Source organism: Microtus pennsylvanicus, chromosome 7 (assembly GCF_037038515.1).
Source record: "Microtus pennsylvanicus isolate mMicPen1 chromosome 7, mMicPen1.hap1, whole genome shotgun sequence".
In the NCBI taxonomy this organism is placed as follows: Eukaryota; Metazoa; Chordata; class Mammalia; order Rodentia; family Cricetidae; genus Microtus; species Microtus pennsylvanicus.
The window spans coordinates 100,172,938-100,194,986 of record NC_134585.1 but is presented as its reverse complement, the minus strand read 5'-3'; the positions used below and the strand labels follow the sequence as shown (position 1 = coordinate 100,194,986).

The following is a 22,049-nucleotide window of genomic DNA, read 5'->3' as shown; positions in this document are numbered from 1 at the left end:
TTCTTTTTTTTTTTCAGTTTGGTTTGGTTTGTTTTCATTTGAAATAGTAGCTTCTATGTGGTTGATAAATAGTTCTGGGCAAACAACTATAGAAGCTGCTTAATATTCTAGCTTCAAAAGTCACTGCCATAAATACCAACAGCAAAACACATTTTAAAATGATGACTAAAAATATATAACAGGGTTGGAGAGATGGTCCAGGTTTTAAGAGCATTGACTGCTTTTTCAGAGGACCAGGGCTCAATTCCTACCACTGGTGGTATACAACCATCTGTAATTCCAGTCCCAGAAGATCCAGAACCTTCTTCTGGCCTCTGAGGGTACTATATGCACATGGTACACATACATACATTCAAGCAAAACACATATAGAAAACAAATGTTTAAAAACAGCTTTTAAAAAATAAATTTTAAAATTATAATATATACACACACGTATACATACATATATAAACATATATATGTTTGTGTGTATAAACATAGCAGGCCTAGTGCAAAAGTGTGCTCTGAATGATATACAACCCTATACCCATCCCTGACAAGTCTAAAAAAAAAAGAAAGAATACACACACCACTCTTTCATTATTGGAGAATTATACTCTTCCATTAATGGAGATAATTACGTTGAATAGATTTAGAATACACTTGCTGTTTTTAGAACTGAAATCTAATACCAAGCAACCAATTCACATTGATCTGAACTTTGGGGGAAAACCCATGAAGTTATTTAATGTCAAGTAGGAATTCACCTTTCAAAAATTTTCAAGAAAATAAGCTATTACTGAATCATAACATGAGGCTTTTAACATAAATTATTTCCATTGATTCTTTTACCTGTCCACATTAACTCAGGATTTAAATTCTTTAAAAGGCACATGTTTAAATACATATTATATCCATTTCAAACACAAATGAAGTCGGACCTAGAGCAAATTACTTGGCCTGTGTGATCTTCAATATCCACCTATAAAATGGAACAATAATCACCCTGCTTTAGAGATAATTAGGATCCAATGGAAGACTGCCACAAGTTAGAGGCTATCCTGGGATACTTATTAAGTTTCAGGCCAGCCCGAGGACTATGATGTGAACAACCCTATCTCAAACTAAACAAATAAAACATAAAAACATACAACGTGCGCTGGATAAAGTAACTTTTTAAAAAGAACGAAAGGATCGCTTTGATTTGAGTCACACAAGGGTTTAAATTTTGAAGGGTTTTTAATGACTGCCTAAATTATTTAAAAATCTATTATGGGCTAGGGGTATTTCTTAATAGGAAAGCACTTACCTAGCACGCAGTATGCCCTACGTTCCATCTGCAGGACCACTAAATAAAGAAATGGTCGCTGAGTATTTCCCAGAGAAGTGCCAGAGAACGGCATTAAATTTCCGGCTTTAAAAAGCGATTACAAAGAACTGAAGTTACAGCTCAGCGATATGAAAGCTTGCCCAATATTCCCACGGGGTTCACCTCGCCTTGCCCCGCCCCGCCCCGCATCACATACCAACACCGGGGAGAGAGAGGACGGGTCTGAGAGGGCGCGTACGCCTGCGCGTGCAATCAGGACAGGGGTTGTGAGGCAGACAGGCTAAAAGCTACAAGTTCCCTTTGGAAGTTATTAGAATCTGGAAGAGGCCAGAAAATAGAGGCAACCACAGTAGGGGGGAAAAATAAAGGAAAGGAAGTTAGTCAGAAATGTAAACTAGAATTCATTTGAAAGGAAACAACTTGAGTTAGTAGCAATGGCATTAAGACGCCCACGTGAGAAACACCCAAACATCACCTGCAACTACCAAACGAAGTGCCTATACAGACTCAACTCTGGTGTTTAAATGTTACATTTAATAGAATATAAGAAGGGACACGCTCCTCAAAAGAAACAAAATATAAGTGGCTTGTTACAGAAAGATCCATTACTACATTTAATACCCCTTAATTCATTTGAACGAGCAGAAACTGGTTGGCTTAAGTTGAAACCGTGTGTACACACACACACACACACACACACACACACACACACACACCCTCTCAGACACCAATCGCCCTCGCTCGAACCTTAAGTTGAAACCGTGTACACACACACACACACACACACACACACACACACACACACACACACACAGCCTCTCAGACACCAATCGCCCTCGCTCGAACCTTACCACGGGCACCCTTTCCATCTTCTGAAGTCCCTGCAGCTTCTTGAGCACCGTGTCCTCGCCGGGCAGACCCATCCCTACCGCAGGTGCGGAGGGGGCTCCAGCGAAGGCCACGGGAGGATTGGCCGCCATCCTGGCCCCCTGGGCACTTGGCCCGCCAGTCTGGAGCTTGCGGGCACATCGCCTGCCACACCCCTCTCCTCTGGACCTTTTCCTCCTCCACCCAGAACGTTCCAGCACGTCCGGGCCGGAGGTACAAGGCTCCCCTTCATCTGCTCCCTCTGAACGAGCGCAGCCGCTCTCGGCTGCGGTCCAGGTGGCCCAAGAACCTCAGCCGCCCCCCACGCCACATCAGCCCGCAGCCTCCAGCCTCGGCGCCCGCCACACCCCGCCAGAACCCTCCGCTCACCCGCCGTGCGGCTCGGCCAGCTGCTCGCACAGGAGCCCCGGACTCCGCGACGCCGGGCGCCCCAGGCTGCCGAGCCCGCCGGCTCCGCCGCGCCCGCTGACCCGCAGCGCCGCCGGCTCCCGCCGTCTCTGTCGCCGCAGCCGCCTCGGTGCGGCCCAGGCGTTTCCGGGTTCCCGCGGTCCCGTCCGCCAAAGGCTCCGGCTTCCGCCTCGGCCCCGGCAAACGCCGTTCCCGGCTCGGCTCGGGTGGCCCCAGCTTCGCGCTTTACTGGCCGCGTCCCTGAGGGGACCACACCGGGACAGCCCCGTGACAGCCTCACGGTCGCGGGACCGTAATAGGAAGGGTGACCCTGCCGACAGCCAGGCTGCAGAAAGTGGCAGGATGACCCGTAATTTAAGGAAGGGCAAAGTCCTTTGGGCCAAAGAACCCTGATAGAGAACAGGGAGGCGGATCTTGGCTCCTAAAAATGACCACCAGTGAGTTGAAAACAAGATTATCTCTGGTGCAGGTTACCAACCTTCGTCTAGGAACCTGCTTGTTTGGTTGGAAATGACCCCCTTCCCCCACTCGGACAGCTCTGGAGAGTCTCGGGAATCCAAAATGGGCTCAATGTCACTAAATAGGACAAAGGTGCAGACAGAGAGAGACCACCTTATGGGAGAGTCTTTTACTTATTCCTGTCTGCAAGGATCTCAAATACACTACTTTTTAAAACCTTCTAATATATTTCGAAAATCTTTCAACCACTGTAGCCTCTGCTGGCGGTGGGCAGGTTGAAATGTAATATTCTGGGTCCGGTTTGATCATCGGATATGGCAGATTTATTATCCCTTTCCTGTGAATACAATGCTCCTAGAATTAAGCTTATGCTTCTTCATATTGCAAATGATTAAAACCATGACTTAGGGGAGAACGGTTATGAAACAACCAAGAGAAAAATAAAATTAGATGACTTAGCATAGAATACCTCCCTTTAAATCTTCGTGTCATCCGGTCTTCAGAAAACTTCCGGATGATGGCATGCAAACTAGACTTTGGTATTTACTAGGTCTGAATCTAAAAGGCCCGCTAAGGTTCATCATCTGGTAAAGGCTGGTTGCCAACGAATGAGCTTCAGGCTGGGAAAAAGGGAGTGGATAGCGAAGGTTCTGGCCGGAGCCACTGATGTATTAAAAATTTGAAGGTATTATTAGGAAATAGAGTACATTGTGGAACAGGCCTGTTTGGAAGTGGGTCACTGACCTTGAGGGTGTATCTTACCCAGGCCTCTCCTCAGGGGCTCTCATTGTAGCCAGTTTGCTTTCTGGTAAATAGAGGCCACACCACCTACACCCCAACCAGAGACCCAGAAGCAACAGAACCAAGTGACCTTGAACCAAAACTCTGCAATCTTGAACCCAAATAGGCCTCCTTCCCAAGTTGTTTTCTCATGCCGCAGCAGCAAAAAGAAAGTAACTAATACAATATTTACCTTTTTTTTAAAAAAAAAAAAAAAAAAAGACAGGATCTCACATTATAGTTCAGGCTGGCCCCAGGCTGGCCTTGATCTTCTGGCAAGACCTGCCTCAGCCTTTCTGTGCTGGGACCACAAGCTTGAGCTATCACATCTGCTTTCTTTCCTTACCCCTTTCTCCTCCCCAACCCCCAAAACTACTGAAAATTGAGCCCAGGCTTTAGTACCTTATGTACTTTCCCATGGAACCTTTTCTCCATTTTTTTAAAAAAATAAACTTTATGTGCCTAGAATATGATAATTACAACTTGGCACTATTCTGAGCAGCATGTGTATATAGTATGTAAACAAATACCCAGAAAATAGTTGCTAGTCCATAAATGTGTGGTTATAAAGGAAAAGGAAAATTTAAAATATATTAGCAAGAAAAATATACCTTACAACATAAATTCTTTTCTGTTGTTATTTTATTTTGGTTTTGAAGAGAGGATCTTCTTTTGTAGCCCAGGCTGCCCTGAAACTCGCTATATAGCCCAGGTTGGCTACAAATATGTGATTCATTTTGACCTTGACCTCTTGAGTGCTGGAGTCCTGGGCAGATACCACCGTGCTCAGTGTCCCAAATACACTGGTCAGAAAAAAAAAAAAGATTTTTCCATTTTTTTCCCCAGGAAACTTTAAAGTGATTTTTTTTAAAAAAAAGCTAGAAGCACTTATAATGACGAAGCAGAGACATGTGCTTGGCTGCCTTGGAGGACATGGAGCTGAAAAATAACCTCAAGCAGTGTAAACAGTCCCGTCTACACCATAAATCCAAGGCATGAAGCAAAGTCAGGAGCCTGGTGTGGTACAAAAATGCAACCGTGGACCTAACTGCTCGAGAATCGGAGGCAAGAGGATAACTTGAGCCTAGGAGTTCAAGGCTAACCTGGGCAACTTTGCTTTAAAGATATGGGAGAAGCCAGGGTAGCTCAAAGAATGCTGGCTTAGCATGTATGAGGCCTAGGATCAATCCTCAGGACTGCAAAAAAAGAAAAAAAAATGACGATAGGAGGCCAGTGGTCTGCTTAGCTGTTCCTCTCTTCTTGCTTTAACTTTGGTGGTTGTGATAAACCCAGACAGTCATCCATTTCACTTAGCTTTTCCGACTTAATGGAGCACAGGTTTTCAAAGTATTCCCTTATAACGTTCTGAATTGCTTTGGTGTCTGTTGTGATGTTTCCGTGTTCATTCCTGAGTCTGTTAATTTGGAGCATGTCTTGCTTTCTAATTAAAAGAAAAGTAATACTTTCACTGGCCTTTCCTGGCTCCACAGTTTACAGTTCAGTCCATAACCTGCTTCCCTGTGTACAGAATGTGTTTGACCAATCCCGTCCCTCTCTTTGGGTCACACAAAGAATGGATGCCAGGCAGAAGGGCGCACACATGTAATACTGTAACAACCATCCTGGCAGCAACAAGGTTGTTCTAGAGGCACGTGTGCCCCTCCCTTTAGTGATTAGACTCCTCAAACAATGGTTCCCAAGATATTACAGTTTCCAGAAGAATCTCAGACTGGAAGAAAGAAAAAAAAAATGAAGGCTGGGGTCAGCCAGAAGAAGAACTTTCACCCAGTTCAAACAATTTGTCAAAACACCTTGCAGGAGACACTTGAGCCAGGGCAACGATGAGCCAATGATAGGCGTGACCACACTTTGACCAGAACCACTTAGTTATAAACAATTCTTACCTTCTATTTAAACTTAAGCTTCAGGGCTGAAGAGATGGCTCAGCAGTTAAGAGCACTGGCTGCTCTTCCAGAGGACCCGGTTTCAGTTCCTACTACCCACATGGCAGCTCACAACCGTCTCAACTCCAATTCCAACAACCCTCATGCAGACAAAACACCAAAGCACATAACAATAAAATAAATCATTTTAAACTTAAATTCATTTTAGACCCTGAATATGGGCTTTTGGGTGTTCAATGGATCTCTTTGATTGTTCCTCTTCGTAATGTGGTCATATCCGGGTATGGGACAACGTGCCTTTAGTTCCGGCACTGGAGAGGCCAAGGTAGGAAGAGCTCTGTGAGTTCAAGGCCAGCCTGATCTGCTTAGCGATTTCCAAGGGAGCCAGGACTAGAGAGACCCCAATAATAAATACATCGAACATACCTAATGTGGTTACATTGAATAAAACCTTCTACTACCTTTTACTGCTTCTTGTCCATTTAATTGACCTACCGAGGACAAGTGGTCTAGCCTAGCCTGTTAGGGGCTCCAGGGCCCAGGCTCTGCACAATGTCAGTAATGATTCTAATACTTACAGCGCTAAAGCAGGAAAACCCTTGTGAACTGAAGTCCAGCCTGGGTTATATAGAGAGTTGCAAAGGGCCAGACCCTGTCTGAAATAACAACAACAACAACAACCAGAAACTCAATATGTATTTCCTGAACTAAGCAGAGCTGAGCAGAAATGGTTGATGATGACATCAGAGATAAAGTGAGGACGCTTCAAAAGTTCACCAGAGCAAGTGTTAGCAGACCATGAGCTGCGAGTCTGTACACAGAGCTCGAGCACATAGTCAAACCCGAAGCTCTTCTGGCAGTAAGAATCCATTCACTCTTAACTGGTTGGCCCATTATCTTCTCTAACTTTTTACAGCAGCCTGAAAAAGTAAGCATTAGGACTTGGCACCCCACAGAAAGTGAACCCGGAGCTCACAGACATGAAATAAATTTCCACTTCCATATACACCGAAGGGACAGGCTGGAACTCAAATACTCATTTGTCTCAGGAAGTCCATACATTTTTTTTTAAATGCTAGGGATTAAACCCAGGCCTTCTGCATTTGTCAAGCAAGAGTTTTATCACTGAGCTACACCATGAATGGCTAAAGAAGAAAGAAACTTTAAAAAAAACTTTTAAAAAATTACATTTGCTGGGCAGTGATGGTGTACGTCTTAAATCCTAACACTTGGGAGGCAGAGGTGGGCGGATCTCTGTGAGTTCGAGACCAGCCTGGTCTACAAGAGCTAGGTCCAGGACAGGCTTCAAAACTACAGAGAAACCCTGTCTCAAAAAAACCAAACAAAAAAAGAAAAGAAGATACATTTATAATGCAGGAATTTCAAAATGGGACGGAAGAGAAATGAACACAAAATAAAGAGGAGATGGCAGAAGCAAAAGTAGGGATAGAGATGAGAAGTGTTAGTGAATAATCAGAAGAAAGAAAAAGAGCAGTTTGGTACACTGGGCCAGGAGACTAGCTTTGGTTTCCCTGTTATCTGATCTCTGTGTATGTTCCGGTGTACGTGCGTGTATCTTTGGCCTACATGTGTGTCTGTGCTCCACCTGCATGCTGTGCATAAAACAGGTCAGAAGGCGGTGTCAGATCCCTGGAATAGAGCAGTTGTAAACTGCATGAGAGTTCCAAGAACTGAAGCTGGGAACGCTGAAAGAGCAGCCAGCGTTCTTAGCCGCTGAGCCATTTCTCCAGTACCCTTCATCTGACCTGAAAAGGAAAACTATTGAACACTGAAGACACAAATAACAACAAGAAATAACTTTAAGGATAGCTAGGGTCAAACAAATTAGACATTTCTGGGATATTTGACTGAAAATGTCAGAAAAAAATATAGAATATCTAGTTATATTTGATTTCCACATAAACAGCAATTGTTTGGTTATATGATATTTGGGCTATACTTAGACTAAAAAATTCATTATCAGAAAATTCTAATTTAGGTTGGTTACAAGGCATATACCTAAAATTTAGGCATGCACCTTAAGATCACCCTTGACTACATACTGGGTCTGAGGCCAGTCTGAGCTACACAAGAACATGTGTCCAAAAAGAAAAGAAAATGGGTTAGACATGATGACATACACCTTTAATCCCAGCACCCATTCAGAAGAAAGAAGCATGTGGATCTCTGTGAGTTCCAAACCAGCCTGGTGTGGATGGAGTTTTAGATCAACCAGGACTAGCCAGTGAGATACTGTCTCAAAACAAAAATAAATAAATTCACTACTTATATATGAAAACACTGTAAAGAAACTCACTCCTTTGTAAACTAGTTTTTGAAAAAGTAATATTCTAATTTCAGTGCCCTACACATCCAAGTACAACAACCATGGATGGATCACATGCCACAGGAACTAAGACCAGATCAAACAGTAGTTAGTATAGTTGACACTGCAAGCATATGTATACACATAATCCAGAACTTTTAGATACTGAACCACTGCTGGTGGCTTCTAGATTTCAATGACTGATTATGTGATTATGTCAGAAGTTAGAAAACCTACTGGAAGAAAAAGAAAAGACAGAGCTATGGTAGAGTCTTAGTGTTTCCATGGCTGTGAAACGATCTTATAAAGGAAAACATTTAATCAAGGTGATGGCTTACAATTTCAGAGGTCTAGTTCATTGTCATCATGGCAAGGAGCATGGCGGCATGCAGGCAGACATGTTACTGGAGAAGGAGATAAGAGTTCTACATCCGGATCCAAAGGCAACAGGAAGTAGTCTGTCTCACTGGGCAGTATTTTAAACATATGAGACCTCTAAGCCCACCTCCCCAATGATTCGCTTCCTTTAACGAGACCACACCTTCTCCAGCAAGGCCACACCTTCTCTAGCAAGGCCACACCTTCTCCAGCAAGGCCACACCTTCTCCAGCAAGGCCACACCTTCTCCAGCAAGGCCACACCTTCTCCAGCAAGGCCACACCTTCTCTAGCAAGGCCACACACCTCCTAAAAGTGCCAATCCCTTTGAGGGCATTTTCTTTCAAACTACCAAAAATGGTATCTATTCTATAAAGACTTTTATTCAAAATAAATTATAGGAAGAGGGAAGAGAGAGAGAGAACATAGTTCAGTGCTTAGAGAATCGGGTGGCTAGCCATCCCTTTAACACATATTTTGTTTTATAGTATTATAGCTTCTAAAGCTATTTAACAGGAATTACAGGTCAAGAGCAAGAAAAACCAGTTTTGTCTTGTTTATTCCTTCAAGGTGTCAAGTGAGTTGAATCTGGCTTGTTCTGGGTAGTTCTTCAAGAGAAAGAACCCATTAGTAAATAAGACTTCAAAGAGCTGCACTATTGTCTACTGCTATACAGTTTTCTTTAAAAGAATTTTAAATATGGGAGCGGGGAAGAAGTTATATATGGGAGCAGGGAAGAAGTTATCCTAACCAAGGGAGCCATTTTAGGGCTGGCTAGAGTCTTGGCTCTAGAGGGGTTCTCAGGTGTCCAAGGGGATTTCCCCAATTAGGTCCGTGGGCAGCAGAGGAGAGGGTGCCTGTACTGCCCTTCTCCCATAGACACACTGACGAATATCTTGAATATCACCATAGATCCTTTATCTGGCGAGGGATGGAGACAGAGACAGAGACCCACATTGGAACACTGGACTGAGCTCCCAAAGCCCAGATGAAGAGCAGAAGGAAGGAGAGCATAAGCAAGGAAGTCAGGACCGCAAGACGGTGGGACTGATCTAATGGGAGCTCACCAAGGCCGGCTGGACTGGGTCTGAACGAGCACGTGGTCAAACCGGACTCTCTGAATGTGGCTGACAATGAGGGTGGACTGAGAAGCCAATGATAATGACACTGGATTTTGATTCTACTGCGTGTACTGGCTTTGTGGGAGCCTAGCCTGTTTGGATGCACACCTTCCTAGACCTGGATGGAGGGGGGGCGGGGCTTGGACTTCCCACAAGGCAGGGCACCCTGACTTCTCTTAGGACTGGAGAGCAAGGGGGAGGGGGAGGGGAAGGAGTGAGAGGGAAAGGGAGGATGGGAGGAGGTGGAAATATTAAATAAATAAATTTTAAAAATTAATAAAAAATGAAAAAAAGAATTTTAATTAGGTTACTTTCATATCAATGCACAGCATGTAGTCAGGTGAGCCTTTGACGCTTGAGTTGGCTCTGTTAGCATTTTGAAATGAATTTGATTTTTATTGCTTCCTCTGCCCAGAAAGGCTGCTCCAGAAAAGCGGCTTCCGCTTGTTTGGGTTCTGCTGGTGTTGGCGCTGCTCTTTCAGGTCCTGTGTTATAATACACTTGATCTAGGTTAGCGTACCAGGGGACCCTCTCCTGGGAGGAGGTAGCTCCCTGCCCTTGCAGATTCAGGACCTGAAGAAATTCTCCTGCATTTCTGGTGATCAACCATTGGGACTGTTGACTCTGATCAAAATTTCCTTATCACCTGATACATACTCTAAAGTCCTTTGAGAGTCAAGAAATTGCTTTTTATCTCAAAGTCAAAGTTAAATATAAATCAAAACACTAGGAAAAAAATATGTGAGTTACCCGAACAGAGTGACCAGCAATTCCTTCCTTTATGTAACAGTAACCAGAACAGAGTGACCCCAGTTCCCTTTGCAGACACTGAGAGACAGGTGTAATATACTCATTCTGCTGAAGCTTGCAGGGGGGCTTCTTAAGCCTCTGATTCGGTTGGAAGCTGTGACTCTGGGCAGACTGCCCTTCTATTCAGCTAATCCTAACATACACTTGCAGATGAAGTTCATTTGTGCAAGGATTATGCTGTTCACCAAATATCCCCACAGTTCTGTGGCTGTCCTCTGAAAGCCTGGGACCATTGCTACTGGCCAGGAGCTACAGAGGTCTCAGATGGACTTGCCTGAAACCTGGGCTTGGGATTACCAGGTTCTTGTCACTATCAAGCGAAGACCAGAGATGAGACAGTGGAAGGAAGTGGGAGGAACATTAATTCAGAGTGAAAATGCACACTTACTGGGTGAGTAGAACTTTGCCTAGGATTCCTGGGCAGCGTGTACAGTCATTCTTGAATATGAGCTGACCTTTACACTGGGCCAAGCCCAAAGTTTCCTAAAACATCAATAACCTCTGCTCACCTTCTGTACAATACTTCTTTTCTTTCCCCATGAATACTCAATGACTGCACCCAATTGCTTTCTTATAAGGCAGCTGAAGTTCTGCATAAGGTCTAGCCTCTCTTTCAGTTTACTGAAAAAAAAAAGTAATGGATTTATTTAGTCTATGTAGAAGAGTTTTGACTGTGTCTTAGTTAGGGTTGTTAGGGCTTCTATTGCTGTGAAGAGACACCATGACTGTGAAGATGTGTTGCTGTTACTGGTGTAATAAAAAGCTGAAGGGCCAACAGCTCCTCAGGAGAGACGGGGGGAATTCCAGGCAGAGAGAGACTATTGGGAAGAAAAGGATGGAGTTATCAGCTGGTCTGGGAGGAAACAGGATGGACAGTATGGACAGAAGAGCTAACGAGTCACATGCTAGAACAAACTTATGAAATTAACAGATGCCTTTTAACCTGCTCAAACATAAAAAAGCATTTTTAATCAATTTATGGACATTTCACATTCCATACTTCTGCTAATATAGATATATATATATATATATATATATATATATGTCATCTTTAAAAGATGACGTCAGTAAAGACAAGCAACCTAAGTGATTCCGCCTCTCAGACTGCCTCTGTTGCAGTTTTCTCAAAATTCTGCATCCAGAGCAAGTTCAAAGCTGCTGGCCAAGATGGTCCAGCTTCACAGGCTATCCAACCAAGATAAGCTCTACAATTTCCCATCAAACAGAAACTAAAGAAAGATAATACAGCTAACTCTCCCAGGACTTGACCATCATCCCAATTTTCTTAGGGTCCTCTAAAGATACCATCATCCCCAGACACCAGGAAGCAGTCTAGGAAACATGACATGCACGGTCCAAAGAGGTAGGGTGGATGGTTTTTGGTAATTCAGTGGGTTATGAATGTTTGTCATTGTTTAGGGGAGTTGGCTATAAGTTGTTATTGGCTATGGTCAAGAAAAAAGTTGAACAAAGGAAATTAGATTCAGGGATCTCTTTCTGAAGGGAAAAAGGGAGATATAGAAATAATGGGATAAAATGGTGGATTGTTGAGTCTATTTTTGAACTAAAAACAACTACGAGTTTCAAATATTTTACATTGGTATGGATTTTTGAATGCTGATACAAATTTAAGGTTAGTTTTGTTTATACTGTTTATATGTTTTTACTCTTGTTTAAGGTATTGTACCTATGCATCTCACTTAACAATGTAATGTAAATTTATTATCCTTGAAAGCTACTTTGGATAATAAAGAAATACAGGTTAGTAGTTAGTCATCTGTAACAATCAAACTTATAGTCATGTTAGGTATGTTTTCAAGGTCAAACAGAGACATTTTATTTTTTATTGTTTTATTATGTTATACATTTTTCTCTGTTCCCCTACTTTTCTCCCCTTCAACCTTCTCCTGCAACCCAAATGCTCCCAATCTACTCAATAAATCTTGCCTTTTTCTCCTTCTTACGTAGATCCATGTATGTTAGAAACATATTTTAAATAAATAGATGGTCTTCAAACACTTAAGAGACCTACAGAGTATGACATTTAAGATATTTTAATAACATAAGACTTTTTATGGCAGTGAGATATATCTGCTCCTGGAAGCACCAATTTACTTTAAAAAGGGATGACGGACATCAAAGAACCTCCATATGGAGCTTGTTTTCTTTTTGGCAAAGTTAACCACTGGGCAGGAAACTTCCCTTAACTATACTGATGACTGGGTAGACAATAAGATATTTTCTCTGAATTTGCTAAATAAGATAGACTGATATTGTAAATGTAATTCTTACCTTATAATTGTTTTTTATTATATATAGTTTTACTATATTAGAATTAAAACTTTCCCTTTTTACTTAGACAAAAGGGGGAAATGTTGTGGGATATTTGTATACTGTAAAGATATATTGCTGTGATTGGTGTAAAAAAAAGCAGAATAGTCAATAGCTGGGCAGGAGAGATAGGTGGGACTTCAGGGCAGAGAGAGAATGCTGTGAAAAAGAAAAGTAGAGTAGCCAGCCAGATGTGGAGGAAACAGGAGATGAGATGGGTAATACAGAGAGATGAGGTAATGAGTTATGTAACAGAAAGTAGATTAATTTAAGTTATAAGAACTAATTAGGAACAAACCTAAGCTAAGGCTCAGCTTTCATAATTAATAAGTCTCCCTGTTGCCATTTGTAAGCTGGTGGCCCAAAGAAAAATACTGTACATATGTGAGGTTGTAGATTGAATCTAGGTCCTATATATGCTAGGAAAGTACTCTAATACTGTGGTAAATCTCCAACACTGAATTTTTAAAAAATTAGGGTGCTGGGCTGGAGAGATGGCTCAGTGGTTAAGAGCATTGCCTGCTCTTCCAAAGGTCATGAGTTCAATTCCCAGCAACCACATGGTGGCTCACAACCATCTGTAATGGGGTCTGGTGCCCTCTTCTGGCCAGCAGGCATACACACAGACAGAATATTGTATACATAATAAATAAATAAATATTTAAAAAAAATTAGGGCGCTGAAGAGATGGCCCAATGGTTAAGAGCACTGGCGGCTCTTCCAGAGGACCAGGGCCCAATTCCCAGAACCCACATGGCAGCTCAAACCTGTCTGTCTCTCTAGTTCCAGGGCTTTTGATATTCACACACATACATACAGGCAAAATACCAATGATCATAAAAATAAAATATGTATAAAAGATTAAATTTTTTTATTATAGAGTTACATAAGTGATGTGGGATTCCCCCTCTGTATGGTGTGAATACCATTGGTTAATGAATAAAGAAACTGTCTTGGCCTCCTAAAGGGTAGAGTAGAGCTAGGTGAGGAAAAGAAAACTGAATGCTGGGAGAAGGAAGGCAGAGTGAGAGAGAAGCCATGTAGCTCAGCCAGAGACAGATGCTAGAACTTTACCCAGTAAGCCACAGCCTTGTGGCAATACACAGATTAATGGAGATGGGTTAAGATATGAGTTAGCTAGAAATACATTTAAGCTATTGGCCAAACAGTATTGCAAATAATATGGTTTCTGTGTGATTATTTCGGGGCTGATCAGCTGGGAACAAACAAGGGGCTTCCTACTACACATAAGGACTGTTAGGATTCCAGCATTATGCTGACCCCAGCCCGCATCAGCTGGCAGCCTACCAGCATTCAGCCCAGGTGCCCTCCGACACTACATCATGTATTGCGTGGCTGCATGTGGGTCTGCTCAAGCTCCTCAACTTTTTGTTTGTTTGTTTTTTCCTGACAGTCTCTGTAGTTTTGGAGCCTGTTCTGGAACTCCTGTGTAGACCAGGCTGTCTTTGAACTTACAAAGATCTGCCTGCCTCTGCTTCCCGAGTGCTGGGATTAAAGGCGTGCGCCACCACGGCCCAGCTATTTAAGTAAGCTTACACCTGTCTGTTGGGCCCTTCACTTTCTCCTCCCAGTCAAACCAGTCAAACTTGTTTGTTTGAGCTCTGTGGTTCATTGCTCTGCAGCCAAACTTCAATGACATTTTCATACAAGTGTTTAATGTACTTTGAGCATTTTCCCCCATACCCAGTTTTCCCTTTCCCATTAATTCCCTGTAATTCGCAGACTGTTTCGTTTCTATTTTCCTGCCATCACTACATGTAAAATATCTTAAAATTTGTTCTTAAATTTTGAGATAGAGTATCTCTAAGTTGCCTAAGCTGGTCTTGAACTTGCCATGTGACTCAGGCAGACCTTGGACCTTGAACCCTTTAATGTGATACAGAGAGGTTATACACTTGGGTCTGCTAATGAATGTTGCCATTTTTGTGACTTTGGGGCGCATATTACTGTAGAAGTTTGAGATATACATCTATATGTTCTGTTAGTTTGCTAAAGACACTTTGTATTATAGTCACATTATATACTCCCTCATTGTCTCTGGATACCAATCACAATATATTTGAGTAAGACCCTTTGTAAGAAAAGCATGGTAGAGAGGAACATTTTTAAGCAAGATATACAGGAGAGTAATCCTGAGCTAAAGTAAAACGTACCTTTGTTTCATAATGAAGAGGAAGATGTAGGAAAAGCCCTGTGTGGACTTAGACAGCTGCAGAAGATTCATAGGAAAGGAATTTCTTTTTAAAGTTGACTCTAGTTTGATGGTTTTATTCATAATGTTAGGGGTTTTGACATCCACTATTATACCGATGCAAAACTGGGATTGATTTTTCTATCTGTTTAAAGTACAAAACCTTGTTTTGGCCAGGTGTGGTGGTGGACGCCTTTAATCCTAGCACTTAAGAGACAGAGGGAGGTGGGTCTCTATGAGTTTGAGGCCAGCCTGGTCTACGTAGGGAGTTCCAGACCAACCTAAACTACATAGTGAGAGGGTGTCTAAAAAGAATAATAAATGCATAAATCATTTTAAAATCCCTTTAGAGTCTTTGCCTGCATTAAGAAGAGGTTTGGGGGCTGGAGAGATGGCTCAGAGGTTAAGAGCATTGCCTGCTCTTCCAAAGGTCCTGAGTTCAATTCCCAGCAACCACATGGTGGCTCACAACCATCTGAAATGAGATCTGATGCCCTTTTCTGGCCTGCAGGCATACACATAAGACAGAATATTATATGCATAATATATAAATAAATATTTAAAAAAAAGAAGAGGTTTGGTCTAAATAATCTCTCTGCAGGACAAAGTTCCTGTATATAGCTTCCTGGACTAATGTTGACTTTTTCATGCCCTTGATTATTTGAAGAGAAAACGCCTTCCCACTTTGGAAAGAACAAAGGTTCTTTACAGTCATTGTGCCCTCTGTGTACTTTCTAAATCTTTTATTGTCATTTGGTTGAACAGGTAGCCAAGTATTTTTTTTTCCTAGTAGCCCATTGCTGACTGATTCATGTGTTCAGGCTGCCTGGCGGCTTTTGACATCCGGCTCTCCTTCCCAACAGCAAATCTTGTATCACACAAGGTTGGCAATTAAAACTGAGTTTTCAGAAGGCACCTGAAAATACCAAAGACATTCTTTCTTATTAAAAAAAATAGTTACTAAGAGCTGGGCGGTGGTGGCACACGCCTTTAATCCCTGCACTTGGGAGGCAGAGGCAGGAGGATCTCTGTGAGTTCGAGGCCATCCTGGTCTACAAAGGGAGTTCCAGGACAGGCTCCAAAGCTACAGAGAAACCCTGTCTCGAAAAACCAAAAAAAAAGCAAAAAAAAAATAGTTACTAAAACCATTAGGTTTATTAAATGTGCTACTATTGGTTGCATTTATGTCAAGTCAGAAGAGGGACTTGATTTAGGCTATTACAATGCTACTAATATAAAAAATTCAGACATGTTATTCTCTACAAGTTACTAGAGATTTGTTAATATCTTATCCATCCCTGAAATATTTTTATTTTTCAGAATCCCAGTGTCACCACTGCTTGATACAAAAACAAAATGGGGGAGGGGTGGGAGCAGAGAAATGTCTCAGCAGTTAAAAGCACTTACTACTCTTGCAAAAACCCTGGGATTTGGCCTTTAGCTTCCACACTGAATGGCTTACAACTACCTATAACTCTAACTCTAGGGGACTCAGTGCTCTCTGGCCGCTTTGGCTACTGTATATATATATATATATGTGTGTGGCACAAATAAACTCATGTGGATACATATACATATACATGAAAAAAAATTAAGAAAACAAAATAGCAATATGGGCCAAAATTTCGATATCCTTCCTTTAGTTCTGAGAACCAAATCAGGGTTCCATATGCTAAGTAAGTACTTTACCACTGAGATCTGTCTGTCTGTCTACTCATCCACCTACTTATCCATCCATTCACCTATCAGTCAGTTCAAGGGGCCTGATTTTGTATTAAGAACACGCTCTGCTCTGAGCTACACTCCATCCCCAGTAATTTTATTAAATTGGCCTCAACTTTCTTTAATTTAAATCAATCAAATGCTTACCTAATATTCAAGTTAGCTTCCTTTCTTTTCTTCTCCTCCTCCTCAGTATCTCTGCACCCATAAAACAGCAACTCACTGTTCAATTGTAGGCAAAATAAGCTACCGCATAATATCCCCTCCAGTGATTAGCAAACATCCGGAAGGAGAGGACAGAAATCATTCAAGAGTCAGAGAAAGGGGTGGAGTGCTGCAGCAGGCTGTCATTTAGCTTTTCTACATGACAGACCTCAGCAAAACAATCTTCCTACAGTCACTCAGTGTTTACCAAGACCAGAAGAATCTGAATAAAGGCAAGGACAGAGAATACATACACTACTTTTATGGTTTTGTGTATTTTTTAAATGTTTGTTTTATTGTTTAAGATAGGGTTTCTCTGTGTAGCTCTGGCTGTCATGAAACTCACTCTGTAAACCAGGCTGGCCTCGAACTCAGAGATCGCATGCCTCTGCCTCCCGGATACTGGGACTAAAGATGTGTGCCACCACCACCTGACCTGCCTGTGGCTTATACTGAGCCCATAATCATGTTTGTTTTGACACTAGGTTGTACATTGAGTCCAAATTTATATTAATTATGTACTATATTTAGAATCTAAAATAGGACCCATATGGGTGAGATTTTAGTGAATTCAAATGAATGCAACCTTCTATAATCATCCGCGACTTTATAAGTATATCCCATAACCAATTAATTTCCTCAGCAATCTGGACCTGTATGAGTCATCCTTGATCTGCTGGCACTATAATGAATGTGTCTTCTACATTTCTCTGGGAAAGTCACACATCAGATCCTGCTTCATGTACCCCGCTGGCCAGCTGGAAGCAGCCATATTGTTTGGCTTGGTTGGTTCCTCCCATTTTCTCATAGCACATAAAATGATACCATAGGACAGATGGGCAGTGAAGACCCAAAGCTGGCTAGCTAGGTTAACTTGTTCTGAGACAATCCACTATTTGGACTTCCATATGTTGTTGAGAATGACCACAAATTCCTGGGCTTACGTGGTCCACATGCTTTAGACTCCCAAGTAGCTGGGACTATAGGAGAGTATCTCTACACCTAACTGAACAAAGTATTTTGACCGCAAAATAACTTTAAGATTCTCTAAAAGTTTCCCTGGAAAATCTCAAAGGATTTGTTTGTTCTCCTTATCATTATGTTATTTAGGCTCATTTGAAAGATTGTCAAATGAATGATGTTTACCATTCTTTATATAATTGATGGGTGTATGTTATTTATAGAAATGTGACAAGGAGTGTAAAAAGTTCCCAAAAATCTGACATCTGAGTCTAACATTACTGATCATAGTGTTAATGATCCTGAAACACCGGGTAACAGACATAAGCGGGTTCCCTTATCAATCTATTATGATGGACTCTCGTCAGATTTTTATCCATCATTGTTTTAAGTCTTTGGTCACCTGAACACAGTGAATTTGTTTTACAATTTTCATCCCCCCCAAACTCCTGCAAGTACCTAGAACCCCAAGGGCTTCCTTTGCAAGCGATTTCTGGAAAAGTTTCTGGAAAGAACAGCCTTCATAGACTCTAAGAACCAGACCTTTGAGCTACTTAAGATTTTCAAAAATTCCAGTGGAGGTAAGTGATGTGGGATTCCCCTCTGTATGCTGTGAATACCACTGGTTAATAAAGATCAGCTTTGGGCCTAATGGAGCACAGAATAGGGCAAGGTGGGCATTCCAAGCAGACAGAGGAGGAAAGAAGGCAGAGTCAGGGAGACACCATGTAGTTGCTGCAGAAGACAGACCCCCGGAACCTTGCCAGTAAACCAAGAGCCTTGTGATAAAACATAAAATAATAGAAATGAGTTAATTTAAGATGCAAGAGCTAGCTAGGAATACGCTAGAGTCATTGGCCAAACAGCATTGCAAATAATATACTTTCTGTGTGATTACTTCAGGTCTGGGCAGCCAGGAAAACAACAAGCAGTAACCACTTACAGGTAAGAATTGAGTCAGAACTATTAAACCAGGAACAAGCAGAGCAAGAACACAAGAATCTGTGATGTAAGAAAAAGGATTGTGGTGCCCATGCTTTTTGGTTTGCAGTGTCACTATCCTCGTTTCTGGACATTATGAAATCCTTTCCTCTTTTCCCCATCAGTTTCTCAGTTTCTTTTCTGCTGGTATGCCAGAACATCTGAGGCTCAGTAAATATTATTATTATTATTATTATTATTATTTTGGTTTCTTTTGAGACAGGATTTCTTTGATATAGTCCTGCTGTCCTGAACTTGCTCTGTAGATGAAGCTGACCCAGGACCCAAACATTAACTGCCTTTTTCTGCCTCTCAAGTGCCTGGATTAAATGCATGCACCACCCTTGAGGGTCAAGGTTCAGCTCTAGGCTGAGTAAATGATAAACAACAGAGATTTAACATAGCTCACTCTTCCAGAGACGGGAAAGTCCAAGACAGATGGGCTGCCATGGTGACAGCCTCCTCCAAATCAAGGTTCTTTAAGAGAAACAGAAGCAACTGGACTTGATGGCATATGGCTTCAATCCCAGCACTTGGGAGGCAGAGACAGAGGATCTCTGAGTTTGAGGTCAGCCTGGTTTATAGAGCGAGTTCCAGGACAGCCAGGGCTGTCTCAAACAAATAAATAAAAGAGAGAGAGAAGCAATGGTCTCATGGGAGAGGGTTTATTGTGTGAACTGGCTCACATGATCATGCCCCCCAACATGTTATTTGTGTCTGGAGAGACACAGAAGTGACTGACCTGGCTGAGCCCAAGTCTGTAAGCCTCAGAAGGAAGGAAGTTGCTGCTGCTGTGTAGCACCTGCAGTCCTGAAACTCTGTTACAAGCTGGCCTCAAACCTCTGTATATCTGCCTGCCTATAGGTCTGCTCTGTAATCCAATTACTGTGATTAAATGCATGTGCCGCCACAGTCCTGTTTACAACTGTGTTATTGGTAAATCCTGATATGAACACACACACACACACACACACACACACACACACACCCTTGATGTGAATCTGCTTTTACAGTTCTTTTTAGAAAAAATACATTTTGCTAGAAAAGGCATGGTTTGAAGCCTGTCCTGGAACTAGCTCTTGTAGACCAGGCTGGTCTCGAACTCAGAGATCCTCCTGCTTCTGCCTCCCGAGTGCTGGGATTAAAGGTGTGCGCCACCACTGCCCGGCCCGATTGTTAGATTCCTAAACCCCATTTTTCAGAAACGTGTGTGTGTGTGTGTATGTGTGTGTGTGTGTGTTTACTCTTTGGGGGCCTGCCATCCAGCTGCCAAATAAATACACAGAGAGTTATTCTTACTTACGAATGCCTGTCCTTAGCTTGACTTGTTTCTAGACAGGTATTCTAATTTGAATTATTCTGCTTATCTTTGTTTAGCTTCTGGGCTTTTTTTAAAAAATCATTCTTTAGTTTATATACCTTTCCTTCCTTCTTACTCTGTGGCTGGCTCTTGGCATCCTCCTCTCATTCTTGATCCTCGCTGTTATTTATTTATTTTTTTTTAAGATTTATTTATTTATTATGTATACAACATTCTGCCTCCATGTATGCCCACACACCAGAGGAGGGCGCCATATCTCATTACAGATGGTTGTGAGCCACCATGACCTCTAGAAGAGCGGACAGTGCTCTTAACCACTGAGCCATCTCTCCAGCCCCCTCGCTGTTATTTTTTGAGCTTCACTTTCTCCTCCTATTTATTTTCTCTGCCTGGCAGCCCCGTCTAGTCCTCTCCTTCCTAGCTATTACCCATTCAGATCTTTGTTAGACCAATCAAGTGTTTAGGCAGGCACAGTAACACAGCTTTACAGAGTTAAACAAATGCAACAGAAAAGAATGCAGCACATCCTTGCATCATTACACAAATGTTCCACAACATCTGTGAAATATGGATCTCAGCTGTCTCCAGTACCACATCTGCCTGCATGCCACCATAGGACTGAACCTCTGGAAATGTAAGCCACCCCAATTAAATGTTTTTCCTTTATAAGAGTTGCTGGTGTCCCTTCACAGCAATAGAACACAAAGACAGACATCTCTTCACATTAAGTATAAATTGATATGAAGATAACTTTTTTATATCTTGAGTTTTTTTTTTTTTTATTTTTCATTTTTTCAAGACAGAGTTTCTCTGTGCAACAGCCCTGACTGTCCTGGAACTAGCTCTGTAAAACCAGGCTGGCCTTGAACTCACAGTGCTGGGATTGAAGGCGTGTGCCACCACTACCCAGCCTTTTATCTTGTTTGATAAAGCTTGATACCATTCTTCCACGAAAGAAGGACCACGCTTATAGACCTCTCTTTGACAGTGGTGCTAAGCTTTAAAAACAGGACCTCGGGACTGGAGAAATGGCTCCAGAGCTCAGTTCCCCTCTAAGTCGGGTGGTTTACAATAACTTCTAACTCCAGCTCTAGACAATCCAACGCCCTCTTCTGTCCTTCACTGGCTACTGCATCTACACAAACAAATCCATACTCAGACACAACTTAAAAAATAAAAGTAAAGGCTGGAGACAAGGCTCAGGAGTTAAATGCACTGGCTGCTCTTCCAGAGGACCCGAGTTCGACTTTCAGGACTCACATGGCAGCTCACAACTGTCTGCAGCTCCAGGTCCAGGGTATCTGATGCCTGCTTCTGGCCTCTGAGGGTACCAGACATGCACACGGTGCACAGACATCCAGGGAAGGCAAAACACTTATACATAGACTAGAATAATACTTTTTTTTTTAAAAGAAGTTTTTTTTTTTAAAAGAACACTTGAAACACACACAGGGCTTTACGCACTCTGGGCAAAAGCTCTAGCAGTGAGCCACATCCTTTGTCCAAGTCACAGTCCTGAAAGATTCTGCAGCACATGTGCCCTGACTACCCAAGGGATTGCAAGATTGGTCACAAATAAAATGTAAACAATTGCACTCCTTTTCAGCTAGAGGGAGATGAAGCAGGCATGATCCATCAAAATGCTTATACATCTTACAGTCCTGAGGGCAGAGCTGGCCTTTCTGCATCACCGAGGTAAACATTCTGCAAGCAGGGAAGTACCTCCCTTCTGTTTGCTTGGCTTCTTACTCCATAAATTTAAAGGCAATTGTAGTCTTGTCTTTGTGACAAGAATTCCGTTCTCATGTACTTTTTAATAGACATTCTTATCCAAAGAGACCTAAATAAGCTTAGAAAATTTTTCTATATACTATTGCTTAATTTAATAATCTACTAATTTTTTTCATTGTCAGAACTTTAGCATTATGGTTGAA

At 42.1% G+C, this 22,049-nt stretch overlaps 1 protein-coding gene across 3 annotated transcripts in view; it reads right to left on the bottom strand.

The window, feature by feature from the left end:
- The window catches only part of Slc35a3 (solute carrier family 35 member A3), a 45,825-nt gene extending 42,876 nt beyond the window's left edge, over positions 1–2,949 (bottom strand). The window contains exon 1 of one of the 3 annotated variants that reach the window (XM_075981517.1): positions 2,569–2,949. Coding sequence is in view for 1 of the 3 variants with exons in the window: in XM_075981516.1 (XP_075837631.1) it covers positions 2,163–2,291 (129 nt within the window). In the remaining 2 variants the exon portion in view is untranslated. Of the gene's footprint in view, positions 1–1,290; positions 1,419–2,162; positions 2,313–2,568 lie in introns of those variants that run through there. The other 2 variants (XM_075981516.1, XM_075981518.1) reach the window with 2 other exon arrangements.
- Between the last annotated feature and the right edge of the window lie 19,100 nt (positions 2,950–22,049).